Source organism: Mytilus edulis, chromosome 12 (genome assembly GCF_963676685.1).
Source record: "Mytilus edulis chromosome 12, xbMytEdul2.2, whole genome shotgun sequence".
Classification (NCBI taxonomy): domain Eukaryota; kingdom Metazoa; phylum Mollusca; class Bivalvia; order Mytilida; family Mytilidae; genus Mytilus; species Mytilus edulis.
In genome coordinates, this window is record NC_092355.1 from 53,386,590 (window position 1) to 53,413,875 (window position 27,286).

Consider the following 27,286-nt stretch of genomic DNA (forward strand, 5'->3'; position numbering starts at 1 on the left):
GTTATGTTTGTTTTTGGTTTTAACCTATATCGCTGTAATGCCATTGTCATCTTTTTTGAACAACTAGTATATGTATGAATGAACGAAACAAATTAAAGAGAGACAGTGATAACAAATCCATCTCAAATTCAAGAAATAGCAGCTAAAGTCTTGATTAGTGATAAGGTAAACATTCTTACGATTCTTTTGTTGTTTGCTTTCTCGCAATTTTGACACCTCCGAACGTGTTCTTACAATGCGCAAAATCAGGATTGATGCTATTGTAACAGGAACTTCCGGAGCACCTGATTTAAGCCCAGGTTGCTGGTGCGGTCTTTAAAATGTAATGTTTTATGGACTTGTTTTTTTTTAATTTTGATTCTCTTGAGGACAGTTGTCTCATTGGCAATCATATCTTTTTTTTATAGTGTACACATTTATGTTTATGGACCAGCTGAAGTCCATTCTGTGTGTATGTGCCTGTCGAGCCTGTAATTTAGTTGTTGTCGTTTGTTGATGTGTTACATATTTGTTTTTCGTTAATTTTTTGGACATAAATTAGGCCGTTAGTTTTTCGTTTGAATTGTTTCACATTTGTCATTTCATGACATTTTATAGCTTACTATGCGGTATGGGCTTTGCTCATTGTTGAAGGCCGTACGTTGACCTAAAGTTGTTAATTTTTGTGTCATTTTGTCTTTTGTAGAGATCGAGTTGTCTTATTTACAATCATATCACATCTTCTTGTTTATATCTTAAAAAAACGTAAATGAACTAAAATTTAAAAACCATACAAACAATTGCATAATAATCGTTATTGATTTCGAAGCTTAAATCTTTTAGATGATTTCAATATTATATCTTCTATATAAAGGATTTATATATATATATATATTTTATGGACTTTGATGTTTTGTTTATGCCTTATTACCATCACCCCGTATCTCTTCTACTTATCTATCTTGTAAGTGCCACAATTCCGGTGACTCTACTGAGGTCATACGATACAAATATACCTGTATGCATACATTCAATGACCCCAGAACAACGTCAAGGTTTTTGCCAGGTTATGACCAATAGCACGAACACCCCAACACCCTTGACTTAGATTTGGTCCTATAAATGTCTTGATATTGACCCGAATAAATATGAACCTGTGTATTTGTAATTTAAATAGATATAGAAAGATGTGGTGTGAGTGCCAATGAGACAACCCTCCATACAAATAACAATTTAAAAAGTAAACCATTATAGGTTAAAGTACGGCCTTCAACACGGAGCCTTGGCTCACACCGAACAACAAGCTATAAAGGGCCCCTAAATTACTAGTGTAAAACCATTCAAACGGGAAAACCAACGGTCTAATCTATATAAACAAAACGAGAAACGAGAAACACGTATATATTACATAAACAAACGACAACTACTGTACATCAGATTCCTGACTTAGGACATGTGCAAACATTTGCAGCGGGATTAAACGTTTTAATGGATCCAAACCTTCTCCTTTTTTCTAAAGTATGTGTCTAAATTTAAATGTTATCCTTGTTTTATATCGAAAATCCTCCATAGGGAATGACATAGTGTCTCAAATTTTAATTAAATAACATGTATAGTCATCATGCATTACAGACATTACACAGTTATAAAACTAATATGAAAGATATTGATAAGTCTTGTAAATTACACTACTTAACATTATATAATATGAAGTTTAATATCACCCCTAGTTTTTGGTGGGGTTCGTGTTGTTTATTCTTTAGTTTTCTATGTTGTGTCATATGTACTATTGTTTTTCTGTTTGTCTTTTTCATTTTTAGCCATGGCGTTGTCAGTTTGTTTTAGATTTATGAGTTTGACTGTCCCTTTGGTATCTTTCGTCCCTCTTTTAATGGTTCTTTTTCTGATCATATGTACTTTGTGCTAGGACACAATTTAGTTTTAGTCCTCCCCTTTTTTCCAAAACCCGTTATTTTTCGAAATTAAAAGAAAACAAAAAGATAACGGATTTGGTTTTGAAAGATAAAAGTGTTTGTCTGATTTAGTGTATATCTGAATAAGTGCCTCTCCTCGTTGATTATGAACTCGCAAAGTTTATATTTAGATTTTACGAAAGTATTCGTATACTGTTATCCTATGTTTTGTGTTCTGAGATTGGAATTGTAACCATAAGGATAGAAATACATGTGTTACAAGGATCTATACATTTTACTGACTTTTACAATAGACATCCTTACTTAGGGAGCAACCATTCAACCTCAAAGGCGAAGAGGGGGGGGGGGGTAATGGGTTTTTTTAACATAGTCAGAAATTATTTTTTTTTTCGCGCTAAGCGTGAACATTTGGATTTAGTTTTTCGACGCTATCAATCAAATCATTTCTTTTCAAAATTTAACAATATAGGGTATGGGGAAATTCTGAATCAGAATATTTCTATTTGTCATATGCTTGGTGATCGGAACATTATGAAAAAAAAATTACCTGAAAAAATAACCTGAAAAGTTATGAATCAAAGAAAATATAACGCGGATTCAAGACCAACACAAGACCTTAGATAAAATCACTATTTAAAAAACTAATTCTGCAGCAACAACCCAGCAACTAGCCGGATGAGGTTTCGTGTAATTTTAAAACTACATTCTAGAAGCACTTAACAAACGGATGATAAGCCATTAACAATGATCTTAGTTTCCTAATACATGTAAAAGAGGGAAAAAAGATACCAAAGGGACAGTCAAACTCATAAATCGAAAATAAACTGACAACGCCATGGCTAAAAATGAAAAAGACAAACAGACAATGTTTCTCATTTTTCGTTTGGTTTTTTTTTAAATTTTTATAGATTATACCGTTGTTTTTCCCGTTTGAATGGTTTTACACTAGTAATTTTGGGGCCCTTTATAGCTTGTTGTTCGATGTGAGCCGAGGTTCCATTTTTGAAGGCCGTACATTGACCTATAATGGTTTACTTTTTTAAATTTTATTTGGATGGAGAGTTGTCTCATTGGCACTCACACCACATCTTCCTATATCTATAAACAATAGTACACATGTAATATGAACCTAAATTTAGAATGTAAATGGTGAATATCTTTAAGAGACAGCAACCCTACCAAAGCGCAGAAAGCAGTAGAATACCGCCGATGGGTCTTCAATGTAGTGATTAATCCTGCACCCGGAGGTGGGTCTCAGCTGGACCAGAAATAAAAATGTGAAAATTACTGTTGAGCAACATGCAAGACGTTATGATACTAGTAATATATCTACTCATCTGTTCATACGACATTCCAAGAATTGTGGTGTTTCCGGTTATGAGCTCCTTGCAAAATGTTGCTGCTTACAATGACATTAATTTGTCTTACTCGAGTTTTCATATCCTGCATTGTTTTTCAATGACATGTTGGTATCTCTTTTTCGTAGACTTACTATCCTATTCGACCTTTTGATCATCCTTTTAATATCACATGTCTCATCAATTTCTTTATTGATTGAACTAAATGAAGCAAATGATTCGTTTTCTTTAATTCGAATCCTTGTCATCACACAATCCCTATTACCAATTATTACATAATCAGTACCTTTCTCTAAAAAAAAACATTGAAGGCTTCATAAATATATGAATATATTGTACACATCTACTGTGTCAACACACCTTATCAATGAAAAAATAGTTATTTATAAATAAGTTTTTTTTTCGTTTGTTAGCACTCACGTATACTACATGTACTTTGTTTTCAAACAACTCTGCTATATAATAGTCATTTTGAAGATGGTGAGTCCGATGGATTCAAAAGCAGTAAACATCCTAAAGAAAAATAATAAATACAGGGATATGAAATACTCATTTGCTTTGCATTCATTGTGCTATCTATATCAGCTAGATATGACTTTATTTGCACAATTATGTTGCATAAACAGCATAGCAATGGAAATAACGTTTAATAAAAGCCTGACTTCGAAACTTTTTATGCTTTTTATTTAATAGAAAAAATAGAATTTGGAATATATCTTAAACACAAAATCAGTATACGCACAACACTAAGATAAAGAAACAGCATTTATATTGCTTTCTCTCATCTCAAGTCAAAGACCCCGAGCACTGGTATGAGCAAAATAATTTGCAAAATATTTCAGATAGACTTGGTAAGGTGAAGCACCACCAAATAATTTTAAACCCGTCGAAAGGAAACCACTTGAAAACAGTACATTGTTTAAACAAAATAGTCCCTACGACTAGGTTTAAATATCAAACTTTGTAAACTAACTGTTGATAATTTAGGTATCAAATGAAAGGTGAAGAATATTTATTCCTAGTAGAACACATTTTAACTGATGATTTTGAAAAATACAAAACAAATATGAATAAATTCTTAAAATGAGGATATCGCCCGTTTCTCAGATACGAAGTGCCTGTATTCGTTTATCCAAAGTTCTTGTTACCAGTTCGGTTTGATATGTAAAAAGTGGGTTAATCTTGCGACCTTCCCTCTTATAGGTTTTTGAAATAAAAATGATATGCAGAAAGGAATGGGAACCAATAATAAAAAGTGTGCGTTTAATTAAATGTTTAGTTCACAAACTGGCTTACGTACAATTAAGATACTGACGTGGTACTAATACGTTAGTTTATGTCAAGAAAAAATACACCATTACTCAAAAATAACACATTAATAGGACATATATATCAAACATAGAAAAAAATACAGGCTTTACAAACACGAGAAACAAATGTTCTCTTTCGTTAAAACCTATCACCAAAAATCATATGCTTTGCACAACTAGGTTATCATAGTATTTCAGTAATATTGAGTTGAATTGATAGTGTTTAAATTAGTTTCAATAAAAAAATTGAGAGAACAATAACCACGAAATATTTTTCATTGATGAATTCACCGAATCATGTTTTAGATTTTAAGCTATATAAAAGTATCGATGGATTTGCTCTTGACCTTTTAGATCTGATATTATTCTAGGAAACCACTTATCGTGCGCTGAAAATTCTGTTCTATGTTTGTACTACTACTGTTTGGTATACGTTACTTGTGAGGACAGTACATGATTAAAAGCCACATCATCCTCGTCACAGAAAGTGTGTTAAACGATATTATGTAGTTGACCCATTATTATTTTAATGGATAGTTTTTAACCTTTGTTATTGTATCGCAAGCTTTTGTTGCAAGTCACCCAAACAAAGTTTCTTTATTAAAAGGATTTGGTCTTTTCTTTTCCAGTCATTTTTATTCTTCTTCAGTTTTTCATGTTTCTGGCGAATAAAGTCTTAAAAAGCTTTGCGTGTTCTTATTAAAGAATGAACAATGAAGATAATGTGCTATTGGCATTGATCATAACTAAATTCAGAATGGAAATTGGGAATCAAAGATACAACAATCCGACCAAAGAGCAAACAACAGCCGAAGGCCACCAATAAGTTTGCAATACAGCGAGAAACTCCCGCACCCGGAGACGTACTTCAGCTGGCTTCTAAACAAAAAAGTATACTAGTTCAGTGATAATCGACATCATACTAAACTCCGAAATATACATAGAAAGTTTGATTTTTAACACTTGTACCATTGTATTTAGTTGATTGATTGCTTGACCGTCAATAGTTTATATTGACCAATACGATGTGTCAGTGTCTCATCTCATTAGTGACCTGTTTCGGAAGTCTTAAAACATTTAATATAAGTTCTGATCTGTAAGTCTACCCCCAATATTACAATTTTGAAGGAGTTTGGATTCGCATAGTTAATGAAGCATGCATAACAGGAGACGATTAACCTGTCAATTAATTTCACGCGATTGGAAAATAGGTTTTTACGACTTTACCCCCAGCAGAGCTATAGAAACGAAAAACAATTAACGGTTGTTACACGGACACTTTTTACTTTTTACACGGACACTTTTTACTTGTTACACGGACACTTTGTATTTGTTACACGGACACTATTTAGGTGTTACACTGACACAATTTGGTTGTTAAACGGACACTTTTTATGAAAAAAATAAAATCACAAAAATTCTGAATAGCAGTCATCACTGTGTCACAATCTCAAAACGATCAAATATTTAACAAAAAAGCACAAAAAGCATCTATCATCTATCAAATTTAAAAACCACATGCATTGTTTCGCGAGATTAACGTCATAAAATGTAAACGTCACATATAAATATAGAATGTTTTAAAAAAAATATATATAATTTCACATTGGGAATGGTGGTATACAGGGTAAACAAATAAATAGGTATGTTAAAAATAATTTCAGAAACAGACCGAGATTTAAAATTATCCAGATGGTCTTTAGAATTGAAAAGAATCCACATATGATTAATACTCCTACGTGAGTAAAACAATTTTTGTCGTTTAAAGTATTTTCAACTTTACAATAGAACAATAACATATTGACATATAATAGAATAATAACACATTGGCTGGATCTTTAAAAGTAGAGTCACGTCATATGAACCAAAGAAACACAAAAAGTCGTACATACAAAACAAACCAGCAAAAATTAAAGATAATACAAATACATTGACGGTTCCGAGCCACGTCAAATGGATATCACAGAAAAAGGTAAAAGTAATATTAATAATAGAACAAAGAAAAAAAATATAACACTTTGTTAAGATGATACACAACGTCAGTACGCAGAATCTATTAAAAAAAATCTTATCAAAAGATAAAATCCCTATCAACTCACCAATGCACGATTAATCCAATATATAAAAAATGTCCGTTTCATATATGTTCAAAAAGGAAGCAAATCTTGGAGAAATCACTTATGTCATCAATTTTGAACGGTAAGCTGTGATTGGATCATATTGTGACACGTGTTTAATCCTTATCAACACTACTATTAGAGACATATAAAAACCTATAAGAATGAAAAATTAAAATACAAAAATCCAAAATATATGCCTATATATTATATCTAATAACGAGACAATATCCATTTTTTCATAATATTTCATTCACTAATGAAATAGGAAATTCATTCTTTTAATATATTGATATAGTTATTGAATCGTATGTATCGAATTCAATTCTACTGAATTGCTATCTCCTAGGACCTTCACCTGACTACTCGTACAGAAAAACTATCCGACAACGGTTGTTACCAACAAAGAAACCATTTTATTGTATCTAATACGTACTACTGTCGCCCTAATTAAATATCTAGTGACAATTGTGTTGGAAGTTAAAAACAAATTGTAGCATTGGTTTCATAGTTAATATATTCTAAATTTTATTTTTTCATGAAGTTCATGCTGTTCTGTATTTTGAGACAACAACGAGTTATTTCTTTTTATATAATTCATTAATGATATTTATGAAAAAAAAGATCTGGTATGATTGCCAACGAGACTCTCCACAAGAGACCAAATGGCACAGAAATTAGCAGCTATATATCAACATATGGATATTAAAATTGAGAATGGACATGGGGAATGTGTCAAAGAGACAACAACCCGACCATAGAAAAAACAACAGCAGAAGGTCACTAACAGGTCTTCAATGTAGCGAGATATTTCCCGCACCCGGAGGCGTCCTTCGGCTGGCCCCTAAACAAATATATACTAGTTCAGTGATAATGGACGCCATACTAATTTCCGAATTGTACACAAGAAACTAAAATTAAAAAATATTGCCTATTTCTGACATACTGAACGTACAAAGTAAAAATGTATTATCAACCAAAAAGCAAAGACTCATTTTTTTTAGTTTTTGAGACAGTTAAGATCAGTATCCTGTGCATTCTCTTTAATCGAGAATACCAACTAAGCTGTCCAAGGCCACGTCATGAGTCTGTTTCTCAATGTTTGTTGTTTGTTGATGAGTTATATATTTGTTTTTCTTATCTTTCGATCATTTTTTGTACGTAAATTAGTCCGTTAGTTTTCTCGCTTGTAATTGTCAATTTCGGGTCTTTTATAGCTGACTTAGTGGCATGGGCTTTGTTCATTCTTGAAGGCCGTTCAGTGCCCTAAAGTTGTTAATTTCTGTCATTTGGTATCTTGTAGATAGTTGAGCAAGCATACCGCATCATCGTTTTTTATATCGTCACCAATTTTTTTTCGATAATTAGAAAATTACATGATAAAAAGGATGATTTAAAAAAAAGCAAGATTAGCTTAGAAAAGAGAAACGATTTTGATACAATTTGCTCAGAAAAACATCCCATCTCTGAGGAAAATTAAAAAGAAATGTCTCTTATCGAATGCTCAAACACATCAAACTAAATGATAACAACTGCCATATTCCTGACTTATGTAGAAAATGGTAGATAAACCTGTTCTAATAGCGAGCTAAACGCCTCGCTTTGCACAGTCGCACAAACTGACATTATTTTGTACGAACAAAACAAACAGACATAATAGGTCCAAATGTCAAAACAGGAGAACACCAGTCAACATAGTGTTATAATCTTAATAAGAAATATGAATATTGTAGCTGTATTATGGAATATCGTTCATATAGTATGGTCTGAAAGAGAAGCGAAAGGTAACACAGTGACAATCAAACTCATATATACTGTATAGCGTAAAAAAACATTAATAAATTCAACACCTTAACCCGTGAACTATTGATTACCGAAATCTTCACAGCAGCTTTTGATTCAGATAGAATTGTTTTATCAATATAATTATACATTTTTCTTAACTAACATGTGCTTCCTCAACGAAGCAGTTTTTAACCATGTGCAACGTTCTTACAATCAGTAGCTTACCTTTTGTCAGTAAACATTGATACCTCTACAGATAGCTTCCACTCACTTCTCATTGATACCACTACAGATAGCTTCTACTCATATCTAAACGATCATATACCACTAATATGATTAAATACTTTTTTATATAATAAAATTTAAAAGGTATCTTGATATATTTGTACACAAGTAAAGATATAAGTATATGATTAATGGTATTACAATGTGTCCCAATGTGATTAATCTTAGTCTTGTGAAGGAGTTCAATTTCTCAATGCTATTTTTCCAAAGTTCATATGCGTGTATATTTTTGAGTTGTCCGTGGTTATCCTTCTACTCATAATTTCCTTTTTTCATTCGACGGAACATTTTATCTTTCTGTGCTAATGTTACTTTCTTTGTTATTTTTCCTTATACAGCTTTCTTTTCGTTTTCCCGTCTTAATAGTTCCCGATTCAAGAATCACATGTTGGTCGTGTGTTTAAAGATGTGTATCGTACAACAGTTTTGTGAAGGTCACTGACCTGGTTAATGTTTAAGAAGGTTTCTGACATTTATATTCTCACACAACATCATTATGTTAAATAATTAATTTTGTTTTTCTATAATTGTGATTATGTTTAACATTGTTAATATACTTTTTTTTTTAATTTTTTGTAGCATTTATAAAAAAATGAGTAGGTTGTGTCAACAGCATAATTACAGTTCATTTACAGTGTTTAATAATCTGGCAACATTTATATTGTATGGACGAATTCATTTCTGTGCGTGTTCGACTTTGTTTTCATGTTTTTGATAGCCAGTTTTCCTGCAGAACGGCGATGGTTTTCTTTAAGTACATTATTTTATTCCAGTTTCCTTCACCAATCAAAACTTAACACAACAATACAGCCATATTATTGAAAGCGTTGTTATTTCAAATGATTTATTTAAGACTACACGATACAATATATTATATCAGTACCATGACCATAAAAATATTTAGCAATATACAGTTATCCTGTACTTAGATATTCGTACATATTTGCTCTTGTAGCATTGTATTCTTTAATTTCGCTACATATGACTACTATGCATCTATAGTTCTCATAAAGAAAGAAGTTTCTCTTGTCGACCAGTTCCTTCATTGAAAAATATGACGACGGTATCAGACCATTAAAATAACGTTTTCATCAACTATATTGCTTAAGAAAAATATAAATACAAACGTGTTAATGGTGCACATTGAGAGGAAAATTAAATGAAGTCATTTTAAATATCCCAAGATTTGTATGTGAAATTTTGTGCATGATATAAAGAGTTGTCGCTTCAAACGTTTTTGCTATATTTCAACATCAAGATTATTCTTTTTTATTGATTGTTTTACATGATGATTATTATGTAATCAATAAAATAAATGTCTGAATAAAAAATAAATTGTAAGGAGGAATTCTACAAACAAGAAAGGTATTTTCAATGTTAGAACGAATGTAATCACACATATTGAAAAACTTCTAAATAATTAAATGAAGAATTTCTTATTACGTTTTAGTCAATAATCGTAGCGTTTGATTTTTATTGCTCATATTTCATCATCTTGTTTAAGTACAAAGGACAAAAACGGAAATTTATTTTGAACATTAGGATGTGGTGTGTCTCCAGCGCTGTGGGAACGTTTGAGAGTTGCCCCAGTATCATGTCGAATTTCTTCACTCACTGAATGAGGATGTAAGCTCGTATCTATTACTTCCTCATTATTTGCCCTTGTATAACTTGGATTTTCTGAAGTTGGAAGTATTTCGCAGCTTGTACTGGCCGACGCAATCACTACTTGGTTTAGATTATTTAAACTTACATTTTGTCTTTTTGATTCCTTGAAGTTTTCACTTGTACGTGACTGATCAAATTGAATGTTAACGCCGTGTAACATACTTGGAGCGTTTGATTTGGATACCGCTGCTGATAGATCTATGTGATTAAAAGTTCCACTCAAAGGGTGTGACTTTGATACTAAGGTATCCATACTATTGCTTGTTGTTAAACTACAATCTGCACTTGTCGAACGTTGCCATGGATTTGATGAATATGTCGGATGGGTTAACATGTTTGGTAAAGTACTCATATAATGTAATGTTTGAGAAGGTAAAACATTATCTTGCAATGATTCTACAGTTTTTGGAGCTTCGATGTCTATTATTTTTATATTTTCATGAAATGATTGAGCTAAATTCACATTTAAGTTATTTGAGGTATCAATATTGTTATCTTCAGAATACACCATATCAATTTGAACAGGAGATATATCTGCGACGTCTAGCTGATCTTCCGAAAATATATCTACCATGACTGCTGTATCTTCTAATTGACGGGCAGATTCAATTAAGGCACTGTCACTTGATAAATTGGATTGGTTCTTTAATATCCAATCAACAAATTCCATTTCAGATGACGTGTCATCGGCATTGGACTTTTCATTTAATAAGTTTATATCAGAATGGATTTTAGGAATATTGCATTCGTCTGCTGATTGATTCGTATTACGACTTGCAAGATAGGTGTTATGACCTTTTGATAAAACTAAGAGGTTTTCACAGTCAGAGCTTGGGTCCAATTTATAATTATCAATGTTAGGCACTTTTTCTTGAGATTTTGTATCAAATTTTGTAAAAGAACTAAAAGAAGCTGTGTGTTGGTTTTCAGTTGGTGCAGTTGTTGGGGATACTTTATCGAATATCGATCCATTTTGTTGTTGAGTATATACATTTGATGTATCTTCTATTAGAGGTAGTTCACTATGTTGATGACACATATTATATGACTCCACTGCAGTTTTTGACTGAGTCGAATATGGATGACGCATATTTGATGTGCCCTCTTTGGAATGTGACCGAGTCTTATATGGATGACGCATGTTGTCTCCTGAGGAAAGTGAGTTAGTCCTATTTAAATGAAACTCATTAGCAGTATCCTCTGGAGAATACGATTGTGTGCAGGGCATTCGTCCTGTTAAAAGTTTATATAATTTCGAATCTTTGGTAGCGGTAGATTTCGGGATACCTGGTACGGACGTTAAACCCAAATTACATGTTTGATACTTCGATGTGGTTGGCAAACTTAATGACCGTTGTCTAGGTAAGGGTATGTCAAATTGTTCAGTTGTTGGCAGTTGTGAGGATTTTTGTGGATCTATACTCAATCCTTTCACCAATTCTTCTGAAATAACTCCGTTGTCTAATTCTTCGCACCACCTTCGATGCTGTAAGACAAAGAATGAAGTTCAAACTACTGTTTCTAGATACATAGAAAAAAATTAAAGTTCAGAGCAATTCAATACAACAACGGTAAATGTATAACATAGATTAAGAAGATGAGGTATGAGTGCCAATGAGACAAGTTTCCATCCAAGTCACACTTTATAAAAGTAAACCTAGGTCAAAGTACGTTCTTCAACACGGAGTCTTGGCTCACACCGAACAGAAAGCTATGAAGGGCCCCAAAACAATACTAGTGTAAAACCATTCAAACGGGAAACCCGCCGGTCTAATATATAAAAAAAACCGAGAATCGAGAAATACTTATAAACCACATCAACAAACGACAACTACTAAACATGAGATTCGTATAAATTAACATGATTAATTATAGGTTTTAGCAAGAATGATAAAGGTAAATCTAAAACGAACTTCGGAAGCACGATATTTTTTTAATGTTATAAAATATTATTAACATTTTACCATTAACATATGATTAATCCCAAACTTTCTCAGGACAAACTTATAAAAAAGTAACTAAAACATTCCTGAGTAGGGATGGTAATATGTAAACATTTGTTGAATGTGCTCTACTACTCAAGATTTACATTGTAATCATACTCGGTAACAACTAGAATAATGTTAGAAGGTAAAGTTGAGTGAATAAGCGAGAGAGTTTCCAATATAAATTTTTTATAGATATCATTTAGTTTGTGTGTTTGGTAATAGCGATTAGTTAAAATGTTCAATGAAATAAATGATAATAAGCAGGTAAGTTGTCTTTTTAAATAATCACAGATCTCAAAAATATGAAAAATTAATCTCTTCCCAACACCTAATTTGAAGAACAGACATACATTAGTTTTAACATATTTATTCATCATCAATACACATATATCACCATACAAAATACACAATAAAAATAGGATTCATACAATATGTATGTACGGTGACCTATTAGTTATTATTTTCTGTGTAATTTCGTTTCTGTTATCTCTGTAGGATTGTTGTCTTTTTAGAAATTGTGTTTTTAACTATATGCATCTGCATTCAATTAGATCTTTGAACTCAAAACAAGTTCAGCTGTTTTTATTTATATGTTTATTAGGTTTAAATTGTAACTTCTGTCACGAAAATAATGTTTTCTTGTATATTGTTGCCAAGTTATATTAATTTTATTTCACTTTGTATTGAAATCATCCTATTTTGATATAATTTTTATATTTTCTTTCCAAAATTATGGAGATAAATAACATGACAAAAAGTTGATTCCTATTAAGAATATGGCATGTAAAATACGGTTTGTAAAACACTTACGACCTACCGAATAAGACTTATTCCAAGGTTTGTACTAACCTGAGCAACACGACGGTTGAAACATGTTAAGCAGGATATAATTATTATTCCGGTGTACCTTATACTACCCGTAGGTTTGGCAGGGTGCCTGTTGCGCATGTTTTAGTTTTCTATGTTGTGTTTTGTGAAATGTTGTTTGTCCATTTGATGTTGATGTCTTAAATACATAATTTTTTATGAGTTATTGTTTTCTCTGAACTAGCTGTCAGTAACTTCGACTACTCACATGCCTTTTGCTTTTTATCGATCTGATGATTTAAGCTCTTTTCAACTGATTGTAATTGTTTGTTCTTATGTTGTAAAGTTCCACCACTGTCCAAGGTTAGGGGAGGGTTTGGCGCCAGCAAACTTGTTTAACCTTTGATAGCCAACTATACGGTATAAGTTGTTTTTATTGTTGAAGGCCATACGTTTTTGCATTTAATTGCTTACATCCACTTCCTTGTACTTTAGATAATAGTTGTCTCATTTAGAATCTAACCACGTCTGTTCATTATTTGTATATTTATTTTGCATATCATTATCTGAACCTTTGAATTAATTGGTTTATAAAAAAGATGAATTTTAGTTTAATTCTTACCAATTCAAGTTCTTTTCTTAGTTTATAGACTGCTTTCTCCTTGATGTTTACTAACTGTTCTAAATATTGATATCTAACGTTTTTTCTATTTCTACATTCTCGTGCACTTTTTCTGCTTCGCTCCTGTCTCTGTCTGGGGCTGATATTTGAAGAGGGTCGACCTGGTCGTCTCCCTTTGATCTTCGACGACGTTGAATCATCGTTCACTGTCATATCTGATGTATCCTAAAAATACAAACACACCAGATTAATGAAGATACAGATATTCATTTTGATAGGTTATCATGCATGGCTCAACCGTATTACCATGCCTTCATAACGTATCTTCTTACTGTATAAATGTTATCTACCCAAACAAATTTATGTATTATTTGTGTTTCTTTTTTTAGTTTCCTTTTTACATTTGTATCGTCTTTGTCATCGCATACTCCTTCTGTCTAACAATAACAAGATTCATTTCAGTGTTATTTCTCCTTTTGTAGGAGGATGAGAGATGTGTACTTGGAACAGCGATCATATAAAATGGGACTGTATGTATGAAATAATCAGTCAATCATTTCATTATACATCATTTCATTTTGCTGATTGGCTTTCAACTCAGAGCTACAGACACATTATATAATGCTCACAATGAACCAAAAAACATCCAAAATAATCCTTAATCCTTAATTTTAATCACGAGTTCTAACTGATTTTTATGTTTACCTAACTAAAAATAACGAAACATCCCACTCATCAGTTCTGAGATAGATAGTAAAATGAGAATGTGACAACGAGACAACAACCCGGTCAAATAGCTGAAAACAGTCGAAAGCCACTAGTTAGACTTCAACACAGCGATAAAATCTTGCACCCAGAGCTTTAGCTGGTCCCAAAACACAAATTGGCTCAGTGAAAATGGCCGTCCCTTTAAACTCCTAAACATGTAAACGAATTAAAATTGAATACTATACAAATCAGCCAAAGGATAGATGATCCTGACTTGGTTTTTTTTTCTTCTTTTAAAAATGATAATGTATGGTACATAGTTCCCAAGGGTAATTTAATAAATTTATATTACAACTAAATATCGATAAATAAAAATTTTAGAAATATATAGGATTTTCTATCCTACTCCATATGCTTCTGTCTCAAAGAAGTAGCCTGTAATTTAGTGATGTCTATTGATTGCTACATGTATCTTTGGTATTTGGTATTTTGTCTCTTACGGTGTCTTTCTTGATTGAATATATTTTTTTTATTGTCAAGAGAGTTGTCTCATTGAGTATCATACAACATCTTTTTTTTTTGATAAAATCCAATTTTGTCAGAAAATTTTTGTAAAGTTTGCTGATAATGTGCAGTCAAATAATAAGCAGTTAATTCTAAACGGATAACTAATCACAACTTATCTTTTATTGAACAAAAAAGCATATCTTACTTCGACACACTAAACATTTTCGATGGCATATGGTATTACCAATATCATTTCAACTGATCGGGCGGAGCTTTTGTTTTAATTTGCATAAGGACAGTCTATTTGGAGATGTGTGTGATAAGGATGATTGCCGTTATAATTATTATTGAATAGTGTCACAAAACGCATATACAAAAGGACTAAATGTATGACATGGGACAAATAACTGATGAGTTTATTCCAAAAACTCCTGTCTATAGATGGACTGGTCTTCAATAAGCGAACTTCTTAAACCCCGTCCAGTCAATCTAGTAATAGCAGCTTCCAGAAGATGAAATTCAATCATTTAGAATTCTTAGATTATTTACAGCTTTGCGTTTCTTTAACCATGATATATTACCATTGTATCCGAATGATGGACGTGTCTATCATCCTGATTGACTTTGAAAATGAGTACGTCATAGATATAATCCAACATACTTCCTTATGCAATGAATATGTCTCCTTTTGAGATCTATTGTTTATCATTATAAATGTATGGAGGTACATGGTCCTTACACTTTAGAAGTTGAAAGCAAAGCAATATTGATTTTTTAAAAACAATTTGCACTTGCTATGCAGATTCAAAACATACAATGTTACTCAGACTTAATGTGCGGCAAATGCTTTTTGGTTACCTAGGTCATAGATCAACCTTGATTGGCTTATTTGCATTAAATACTCTATTCTCAATCCTAAAAAGTTTCCAAATGATTTTGAATTAGACAGTTTAAGATGTCCTGAAAGAGATCACGTATTTAATATGTGTCCAGGCACATACTGGAAAAGAACAACAGACAAATTAGAGCTTATCAAAGGCAAAGATGTCGAAAAATAATGAAGGTTAAATGCAAATGCTAAATATGTAGATACAGTAAAATTAATTCACATAAAAAAAGTAAAATAAAAAAATTCTGAATTCAAAACGCAAAGTTCCTAGTCAAATGACAAAATCAAAACCACAAGCATATCAAACGAATGAATAACAACTGTCATATTCTCGAAATATCTGTATTAACCGTTCAAAGCTTATTACCCATATTGCTACTTTTAGTGTCCATTTTTTGCATTGTCCACATTTTAAGTTTTTTTTTTTTGTCAAATATTTTTGTGTTTTGCGTTAAGTGGTAATATTAACGGCATACCTCCTGTAAGCGGTTAACGTGTTTATTTTGTGACATTTCATAAAATGGGTAGGTTTTTTTTGTTTCTTGTTGGGTCTTCCTGCTTGCATTGTTATATCTATTTCAGTGTTTTGTAAATAATGTTTTTAATTATTCTATTTATAAGGACAAAACTACATCATATGAAAAGGCCAACCAAAAGCAATCGTAGATTTGAGAGAAATTATAATACAAGAAAAAACAAAAAGGCAAACAAACATTTGCACTAAACAGGATGTGTGCACCAAATTGCCCCTTGGATGAAAATGGACTCAGCTGTTTTTGAAAGATATACAGATTCCACTTTTGTTCTTTGCATCTAACCTGTGGTACCTAAGTTTGAAATCGTGAAAACATAAATGTTATTAGAAGAGAACACGATTGACTACGAAAAACAGAAACACAAGATACAATAAGAGGCAGGCATGTTGTCTATAAACGAGGGACTAAAGATACCAGAGGAACATTCTAGATCATAAATCGAAAATAAACTGACAACTACATAAATATAAGAAGATTTCGTATAAGTTCCAATGAGACAACTCTCAATCCAAGCCATGATTTTTCAAAGTAAACCATTAAAAAGGCAAAGTCCGGTTTTTTAAAAGGGAGCCTTGGTTCACATTGAACAACACGCTATAAATGGTCCCAAAAATTACTTGTTTAGTATCACATGAATCATTCAAACAGGGAAACGAACGGTCTAACATATATGTAAAAAAAAAGAGAAACAATTATGAACCACATTAACAAACGACCTTGGCTGGAAAAGAAAGCGATAAACAAACAACTAAAAGCATACAAATCACAATATAGTAAACTGAAAACTAAGCAACATGATCCCAGACTAACACTGGGGTGTTGTACGTTCTCCGGAAAGGTTGACAGATCCTGTTTTACATCTGGCACCCGTCACGTTGCTCATGTTAGTCTAAACCCTGTAACAATTATAATTTGGCAGGTCAAATTTGTGAAAAGGGGGCGGGATTGTAACATTACAAACATAACTTCTATCATCTGTGGAACGAACGTTTCATAACGGTCAACCAACTTGTAATGGTGCCCATAAAATTTACGATGGGATGTCTTAACTTCACCATTGTTTAATAGCTTCCTTGTGGGAAGCAACTTTTTATCAAATAAATTATGATAGGAAATACAAACACTGGAATATCGTATCAATCGGGAGATATATACAGCGTGAGCAGGAGTATGATTAAAGGAGAAGCATGCAGACCATTCAAACCATTAAAATAAAGCAAACTATAGTGTGTGCCATCCTAGAGAAAGGGAAATAACTCATGTTATAATAATAATAACAACGTGAACAAAACAAAATATCACCAATTTTGTCTCATATGTCTGAACTTATCTTAACTTATTATTTAATCTTCAACAAAAGAGCATGTCTAACTTCGACACATTTTACATTTTTATTTACATTCAATATGATAGAAGCTTTCAGAAGATTCGATTTAATTATTTTGCAGACTCAAATAATTTTACAGCTTAACATTGCATTAACCATGATATATTACCATTTTCTTCGGATGATGGCGCTGTCCATCATCCTGATCTGTTTTAAAATGCAAATTTCCTAGAAATACTCCCACATACGTCCCTATATACATGATACATGTCTCCTTTGAAGGGATATTGTTTATGTTTACAAATGTATGGAGGTACATTTGTGTCAAATGCACATGGCACACTCGCAAGGAAAAACACAATGTCATCCATGGTCCTTGTAATTTTGGAAAGTTTGTGGCAAAGCATAATCGCATATTTTAAAACAAGCTTCACTTGCTGAGCAGATGTACAGCGTAAAACGTTACTAAGACTTGATGTCCGCCCAACGCCCTTTTGTTACCTCCGCTATTACATGAACATACAAGCTCATCCTTAGTTGATTTGACGGCATTCAATATTTTTTTTTACCCTTTTTTGACAAATATGTTGGATTCGACAGATTAAGATTAACAGAAAAAGGTCAAACGTTACCATGTGTCCAGGAACTAACTGGAAAAGAATAACAGACAAATAAGCATGAGTTGAACCCATGCTCATCAAAGGCTAAGATGGCGAAACATATCGAAGGTGTAATGCTCAGCAGATGATTCATATGTAGATACTGTAAACGTATATTACCTTAATTGTCTTCTCAAACATTGTGTGTTCATTACTTATTTCCCTGACTGCTACTTTTAGTGTCCCCCTTTTTCCCACTGTCCACCTATTTTTCTTGGTTTTCTTGTCATAAAATTGAGAATGGAAATGGGGAATATGCCAAAGAGACAACAACCCGACCATAGAAAAAAAACAACAGCAGAAGGTCACCAACAGGTCTTCAATATAGCGAGAAATTCCCGCACCTGGAGGCGTCCTTCAAATATATGCTAGTTTAGTGATAATGAACGCCTTACTAATTTCCAAATTGTACACAAGAAACTAAAATTAAAAATAATACAAGACTAACAAAGGCCAGAGGCTCCTGACTAGGGACTTCTATTAGGTCTAACATTAAGGTCTTTCGTCCTAAAAAAAGGTGTGTATCATGTACAATTTTATAACATGGTCAAGTTATGTTTGTTTTTGGTTGGGTCCCACCTACTTTCTAAGTTGCTATCTAGTATCAGGTATATCCTTATAAATTAGATACACATTTATTATACTGTTGACAATATTGCTACACATATAACTTATTGTGTTTTCAGACAGACATCACATTTCACAGTATATTTTCTATTAACAAACATTTGGAAATTTTATTCATGTTTAATGAGGATTTTGATTGGAGAAGTTCAATATTCAACTATATTCATTTGAGAAAAAATAGCTAATAATAAATGAAGATGTGAAAAAAAGACCATTCACTGAAAACAATTATCTCAAGAGTATCATAATTGGTATATACAGGTTCTAAATGTTTTTAAATATTTCTAAATATAAAATATATCCAGATATCAGAGTATCAGATACACTTATCATAGATACCAGGATTGAAATCAGAAGTATATGCTTTTTAACATTCTTAAAAAACTGCTTTAAATGAATCACTCTAACCCAACAAATGTTAAGAGCAAAAAAGAAGAAAACTTGAAACCAAATGTGTTAAATTAAGAATGTTCTACTTTAACATGTTTAAGATCTGTTAGTTAGTTAGTAATTGGAGATTTTATATGTGATCTAAAAGAAAACTGATGATTATGATATCCTAGGAGAGACACATTGTCATTTTGGTCTTTTGTGGATAGTTGTCTCATTGGCAATCATACCACATCTTCTTTTTTATAGATAGAATTATTCAAAATCGATTCATTTGCATACACCAAGTGGTTTTGATCAACTTCACAAGGGGTACTATAAAGATAAAAACATAAAACACGGAGGACCACAAAAAAAAATAGGAATCTAAACAAAACAGCCAGAACAAATTTTTGTTATGAGTATACAAGTATCTAGGTGTTAACGGCATTCAATGAAAATAGGAGGTCATGTGACCTACAATAGCTACGCATTTTTTGGCTTTAATTGTTATTTGTCTTTATTTTCGATGTTTGTGATTCCTGTATCTTTTTAACAAAGGAATTGACTGTCGCTTTTAAATGTATATATCGAATTCTCGGTTGTTCAATGGTAGATGCATGCATGTTTTGAGTTGTAATTCAACACTATTCAATGATTATTTGATCCTGATAAGATTATAATAATGTCGATAATTTAACAAGTAATAAGAAATTTTCTAAAAGGAAAAGCTCCTAAATATTAAGTTATTCTTTCAATATTTCAAAACAGAGGTGCATCTAATGATTTGGTTCTCAATAACATAAATGTTCAAAGGGAAATTGTTTTTAAAAATATAGTTGACATAATATGCAAAAGGTATACGTAATGTTTCCAGCGTATTTAGATGGATCCCACTAATAACATGAATAGAGACAGCTAACATTTACCGTGTCTTGAACAATCAAATTCACTAGCTCTTTGATTGGGGAATAAACCACATTGATTTTTACTTCTGATTATTGCAGTCATATCTAGAATGTTCTCTTGCATGAAAATAAATATTACAACACCCTTCTAACACTCAACACAAAAATAATATATTTTAATAGGTGAACTGCTTGCACTATTTATAAATTCAGCAATTAGGTTGTTGTGTGCCATTTTGTGTTTCTTTGTTTTATAGTGATTAAGATTATAGAATAATGTTGACTGCTGTATACCAATACTTGACAGTTTTACTAATATGTTTGTTGACTTGTTCACAACATTGTTGCCAATGTAATAGAATTTTAGGCGATTGTCTAACAAGTAAGATGTTAAGGTAACTTTAAACCACTGTATAAGAGTCATTACAATCAAATCATTTGATGCAAACAAAGCGGGATAACTCTGAATATACATTTTGAAATCAAATGCAATCACATATGTTTCTTTGTTTGTTTTCTACGCCAAAATATGAAAATAACAAATTATAATCAAAGTTTCAAGATTGTTTATGCTGTAAAATTTATAATACAATTTCACCTTAAACACCGTATCGTATCAGATGAGGATGCAATTTTGAAACTTTGGTCAGCATATGAAATAAACTTTGAATTTTACAATTCATAAAAATGGATATTTCTTCTTAAATTTTATCATTCATAGAAATGGACTGCAGTTGTTCAGGGTGGTCTTCCTTGATAAAGTGTCGAACCCTTACAGATGATGCATATGTGCAACCTTATATATACTAGCTGTATTTTTTTAATATTATACATTTCATTGTCGAAAAAGGATGCTGATTGCCATTGACTTCAACTTCATCAAAAACTACCTTGAACAAAAACTTTAATCGCACGCAAGACGAACGAACGCACGGACGGATGCACGAACGGACGAACGGACGGTCGAATGGACGCACAGACCAGAAACATAATGCCCCTATACTATCGTAGGTGGGACATAAAAAAATCCAATTTATGAACTTAAATGGTTTTTTTGGTAGTAGTGTTGAATAAAAATCCAACTATTCCATTTTTTAGATTTAGGAATGGCTGATATTAATCTATAGTATAGGTTTGATATAAAATTTATCAAGAATTGTACCCGTCAGAGCTAACAATGTCATTTTCCATAAACTTGATATTTCCAAGGGGCATTACTCTTTGAACGGAAGTCGATCGTCCACCATTTTAGTATTTGTCCGATATATTGCAGATATCAAACTATAATATACGCATTTCTGCTGATTCCGGGGTAAAGGCCGGTCCTCCCCCTTTTATGGGAAACATTTGGTTGATTATATAGGAAGTCAGAATGACTTTAGAGGGCCCCGTCTTAAAGCAGTCAATAGACCCTTCCTTAAGAACATTTCTGGATCCGCCACTGATACGTTTAATACAAATCTGACAAGAGTTGTACCCGTGATATCGCTAACATGACCGGACTAACGGCTGGACGCCTAGTAAGTCAATGTCCCCCAAAGGCGGTATGCGGGCAGGGATAAAAAGAAACGCTGATATAAATCATCGGAAATATGTAAGATAATTTTGATCTTTTATTAATTAACAACATCATGTTAATTTGAACCCGCGAAATTTGATCTTTGATTAATGGGTAAAAATGAGTAAAACGCGAAATAAAGTATTCACGAAAAAAAGTAGTTTACAGTAATTCATATCCAACGACTCACCTGATCATCGCCCCTCTCCATTTTATTTTCGATTGAATGATTTAAGATTAGCGACGAGTGCGACATTAAATTTGCATGATATCTGCCAAGGTCACTTTTCCTGAAATTTTCTTAGGAGTGACGTTTTAGTCATTATAGAATACCGGAACGCACATTGAACGATATGCGCATTTCATTTACTACCACGTGGATAATATTTTGGTTGTTCAGAGTTTTGAAAATAAAGAAATATGAATAAGTTTGCAAATAAACTCATCATAGATACCAGGATTGAAATTTCATATTTTCGCCGGACGCCCGTTTCGTCTACAAAATACTCATCAGTGACGTTCGAATCAAAAATTATTAGAAAGGCCAAATTCCTAATGTTTTTCCAAATACAGCTAAGGTAATCTACTCCTAATGTAGAAAAGCCTTAGTATTTCAAAGGAGACAACTTTTCATAAGAGATTAAATTAAATAAAAGTTAACAACTTTCGACCGCTGTATGGACTTCGACAATGAGTAAACCCCATTTCGCAAAGTAAGCTATAAAATCTATAGGATGCACATTTGTCTTGCATTAAAGCAAAATATAACTGTAACCGTCAGTCCGATCTTCATTAGGGACTTTCCATTTTGCATTTTCCTCGGAATTCAGTATTTCTGTGATTTTACTATTTAACATCGTGACATGTTTTACCCCTCATTGCAACTTATTGTTTAACATTAAAATATAGCATGTTTAATAATCCCCCTCATTGCAACTAATTGTTTGACATTAAATCTTAGCATGTTTTACAGTCATTTGAAATACGTTTTTTCTTTTATAAATAGATATACATTTAACATTATTTATTGAGACAAAAAGGAAACATCATGCATCCCAACAAAAACCTTCTGGATTTATTTAAAAGCCAAGGAAGGGTGTATAACAACCGAAACATCTATATAACAAAAAGCAGACTAACAAATTATGGACAAGTTCCCTAAGGTCACTTTCGGCTGATAGAGTTAATGCCTGAGATTTTCTAAATAATGTTTCAATTAAAAACGCAAAATTTAAGCAATGCTTATTATACATCATGTCATTACTATCTACCTCGCTGACGATACTTTCGGATACTGATAGTTCAACTGTATTAATTGAAAACAAAACTTTATAAAATTCAAATAGGATATCATTCCAACACTGCCCTCGCTATGTTTTAAGAGTTGTCTTTTATCACGGATAGCATATTTCGCTATACAAATTTCAAGGGATAGCATTTCATTGTTGTTGAAATCATTCGGGAAAAAACTTTCAAAACATTGAATGATTTTATACTATGGACATTCATAGTAGAGATTTGGAGAATAACTTGTGGTCAAAGTAAAAAATGATGCCAAATCTTTTTAAGAAGTATATACATTTTAAATATCCCGCCATACTACTATCAATTTCTGCACTTCCTATGCATGAAAATATCTGTAAAATCATATCAAACAAAATCAGGAAATAAATATAAAATTGTCCTACCCTATATAATGATAAATCCGCACAATGTTTAGGATTTTTCATACTCCTCAACAAAATACACATGTTTAACTATTTTCTACTATTTATTTCAATAAATAAGATCTGAATTCGTCAACAGGCTTTTTGATTGGATAACAAGGTAAACATATTCTATTAATAGTATCAGACTGAAAAATACTGTGTTTATTTAGATCGTTACCTGTTGTTGTGTTTACGTGTGTGCGTGACCTATGTCACGTCGTGTTTGATATTAGGTGCAAATATTTAAGGATATTCTTAGGCTGTTTACGGAACGATTTTTCACTAGGATAGACATATTTGTTAATAATGAGGCACATTGATCAATTGAGCTGATATTATTAAGATATCAGGCAAAAGTTACGATTATAGGGTTTACACACCTGTTGCAGTTTTTTGTTATTATGATATACATGATATATTCAGCTATACATTTTTTAAACTAGGGATGTCAAAGAGTACTCGTTTATATTTGGCTATAGTACCGAATATTGAATACTAAAACTATACTTGAATAATCGGATTCCTTCTTTATATAAAATTGATCTTCTTAGATTTTCTTTTCAAAAATTAAGTAGGTCTCACGGAACAATCATACTAGTAAATAAACTAGACTTGGTGTACAACATGTAGATTGATTATGGCAATTTCACGGGTGTCATTCGGTTTAACGAGAGAAATGATCGTGAAGGAATATCTAACGGCGGTCAAGTATTGAGAGACGATCATGAAAGTTCTGGTAACGGATTGTGAAAGACATTCAATCGAGAAGACTGTCTTCTGACATCTGAAAGGTCAATAAATATTCTAATTTAATTAATTACACAGGCAAATTAACGAAAAAAATAAAACTGTCTGTCAAAATGGTTCAACATTATGATTAGTATGTGAGAATATCCAGTTTTAAAAGTACATAGTTATCACAAAACAACAAAAGGCAGATTGCTTCTCGACATTTCAATGACATAAAAAATGTAAACAAACATGATTTTTTTCACAAATTCGACTAGAAAAACTACATTTATCCGAATATGGACACTTTATTTGATTTAATCAAATAGTTCTCATAGTTATTTTGTATAAACATCATCTGAAACTTGGTAAATAAAGAACTATTACACAAAAAATTATTATTTGGATCGTGAAAGATCACGTACCGCATTTTGGAAGATCGTGAAAGATCTGATGCTACGAAAACGTTCAAATTATTCTTCAATTATATCATAATTAATATTTGTTATTGGTATTGAGAAAAACTAGATAGGTCAACATCCTCAATAGGTTTAAGCATTTCAAAGTATTAATATTTTTAGAAAATAAAATGTAAAATAGTTGGAGGATTGTAGAATGAAGCTTTTTATTGTCATGTGAAGAACTCATTTATCACGAATTATAGGATATCCACAATTTGTATATTGAATCCTATAATTTACATGTCCGTCAGACAGGATTCACCTGACCCCGAATTTGCCTCATTTCATGGATGAAGATTCATTGTTGTGGTCAAGTCCGTATCGTGGATTCGCTAAGCTTTAGGATAAGTAAAATCACAAAAATACTGAACTCCAAGGAAAATTCAAAAAGGATAACTGTCTGTTGTTATGATTGTAGGGTGCAGATTTTCGACTTCTGTAAGGTTTAAAATAACATCGAAGTCATCTGTCTGTATGTTTCATATTTGACCATGATGACGTCAACTTTATTTGATATATTGAATGATAGTGAGATGTCTATGTCTGGCTGTCGGTCAGGGTTCATATACTTTTGACCTTATGCTCCGAATTAATTGGCCAAGCATAACTTTTACATTTGTCAGTTTCTAAGGCACTGTAAGGAACAGAACACATTTATTTGGTGTACGGGATTTTTGTAGAGATCTGTATGGCATGGTTCATCTAATCTTGAACTCTTTTTATGAACCATTGACAATCTTAAGCGCATTTGACACTTCTAGGAAAACCCTTGACATTATAGACGTTCAACAAATATACAATCATGAATAAAGAAGACGAGACATCACAGCATTTGCGATCTGGTATTCTATAGTCTGTAATATATAGTAAAATCAATCCACACCTGCATTGTGTATAAAGAAGTTAAGAAAGTACTGTTGCACAAAATGTTGGTTATCGTTCAATCTCAAATTACCCATGAAAGATGCTGTTTTGCTGTATTTTTTTGTTTGGTGGATATCATTTTGGTTTAAACGTTGCATATCCATTTTATTGTTTAAGTACTGCATAGTTTCTTTATCTTATTTCACAGTTATGTTGAGGAAGTTAAACCATTTTGACAGACATATTTTTTGTTCGGATTTGTTCCGCGTTTTGAAAATTAAACGATTTTTTCAAAGATTCTAAACTAGAATTTACATTAAATGTCTTTCACAATCCGTTACCAGAGCTTTCACGATCGTCTCTCAATACTTGACCCCCGTTAGATATTCTTTCACGATCATTTCTCTCGTTAAAAAGAATGACACCCGTGAATTTGTCGTTTGAAATACCTCGGAAAACATGTGGGGTATTATACCTAGACTAGCACTTTAAAATAAACATGCATAAACCTTTCCGTCACATCGGTACAATTATAGAAAATATTTCGGTCTGTAATACTGTAATTTACAAAGTTAAAAAACGAAATAATTATTATTATTAACAGGAAAATGTTCTCAAATAAAAGAAAATCGTGGCATCGTTTGGTGACCATCAGTGAAAATTAAATGTACTATTGTTTGATATGGTTTTTCCTTGTATTCAATAAGTTTTCATTAATTATATTGAATGATTAGATTATTGTTTTTTCACTCAATAAGATAAAATAAGTACTTGTTATTAACGAGCTATCATTAATGATGTGTACTCCTTTGTCACATATTCTTATATAAGACCATTGAACAACAAAGTTTAAATGCAAAATGAAAAAGATATATTCCCCAGCGAGTACCCGAGTTTCGCTCAATAAAACCAACTAGTACTAGATAAGTAATTGTTCTCCGAGTTGACATCCCTCCTTTAAACAAATATAAATAATGCTAAAATTGTTTCACAAAATGTTATTGAGTCATATGGCATGATCAATTCTATTGTTACATAGAACACTTATAATTTAGATAGGTCTTATAAACGGGGTGGGGGGTGCACAATACATTAATTGGGTTACGAATACAAGACTGTGAAAAGGAATGCAACCCTTCTTTGCTAAAACATACAGAAAATGAAATGTTATCTACATGAATTTTTTTCTGTTTACGTCATAAGCTATCCTTTAATCGTTAACGTTCCAAGTCGGCGTTGTATTTCGTTTTTTTTTCCTGAGTCTACGAGTCATCATAGGTAGCAATACACAGTTAGGAAAAAAACTTAAAATTGACACTCAAAATTTTTAAACACCCTCTTTCCCCTCCTGTCTAACAAAGAAGGCTTTATATGTGTGTTATGCATGTATATACTTATAGAAAGAGAATCTTCCATAGATTTGATTTCTGATGGTCATAAGGGTGAAATATAATCCGTCTTGGGTGTAACCATGGCAACAATCTGCATTTCTTAGATACAAAATATAGCAAAAAAGGGGGGTGAACATGTCACAAAAGTCTCCAAAATTTGGTCTAAAGGAAAATTTCAATCAATTACAGTG

General features: G+C 32.1%; 1 protein-coding gene across 1 annotated transcript; it reads right to left on the minus strand.

Moving 5' to 3' along the window:
* Positions 1-10,143: 10,143 nt before the first annotated feature.
* LOC139498783 (uncharacterized) lies at positions 10,144-23,697 on the minus strand. The gene is made up of 3 exons (XM_071287334.1): positions 23,630-23,697; positions 13,854-14,078; positions 10,144-11,922 (listed from the first exon to the last, which is right to left on the minus strand). The coding sequence occupies exons 1-3, from the start codon at positions 23,690-23,692 to the stop codon at positions 10,249-10,251; spliced, it is 1,962 nt and encodes a 653-aa protein (XP_071143435.1). The 5' UTR covers positions 23,693-23,697; the 3' UTR covers positions 10,144-10,248.
* Between the last annotated feature and the right edge of the window lie 3,589 nt (positions 23,698-27,286).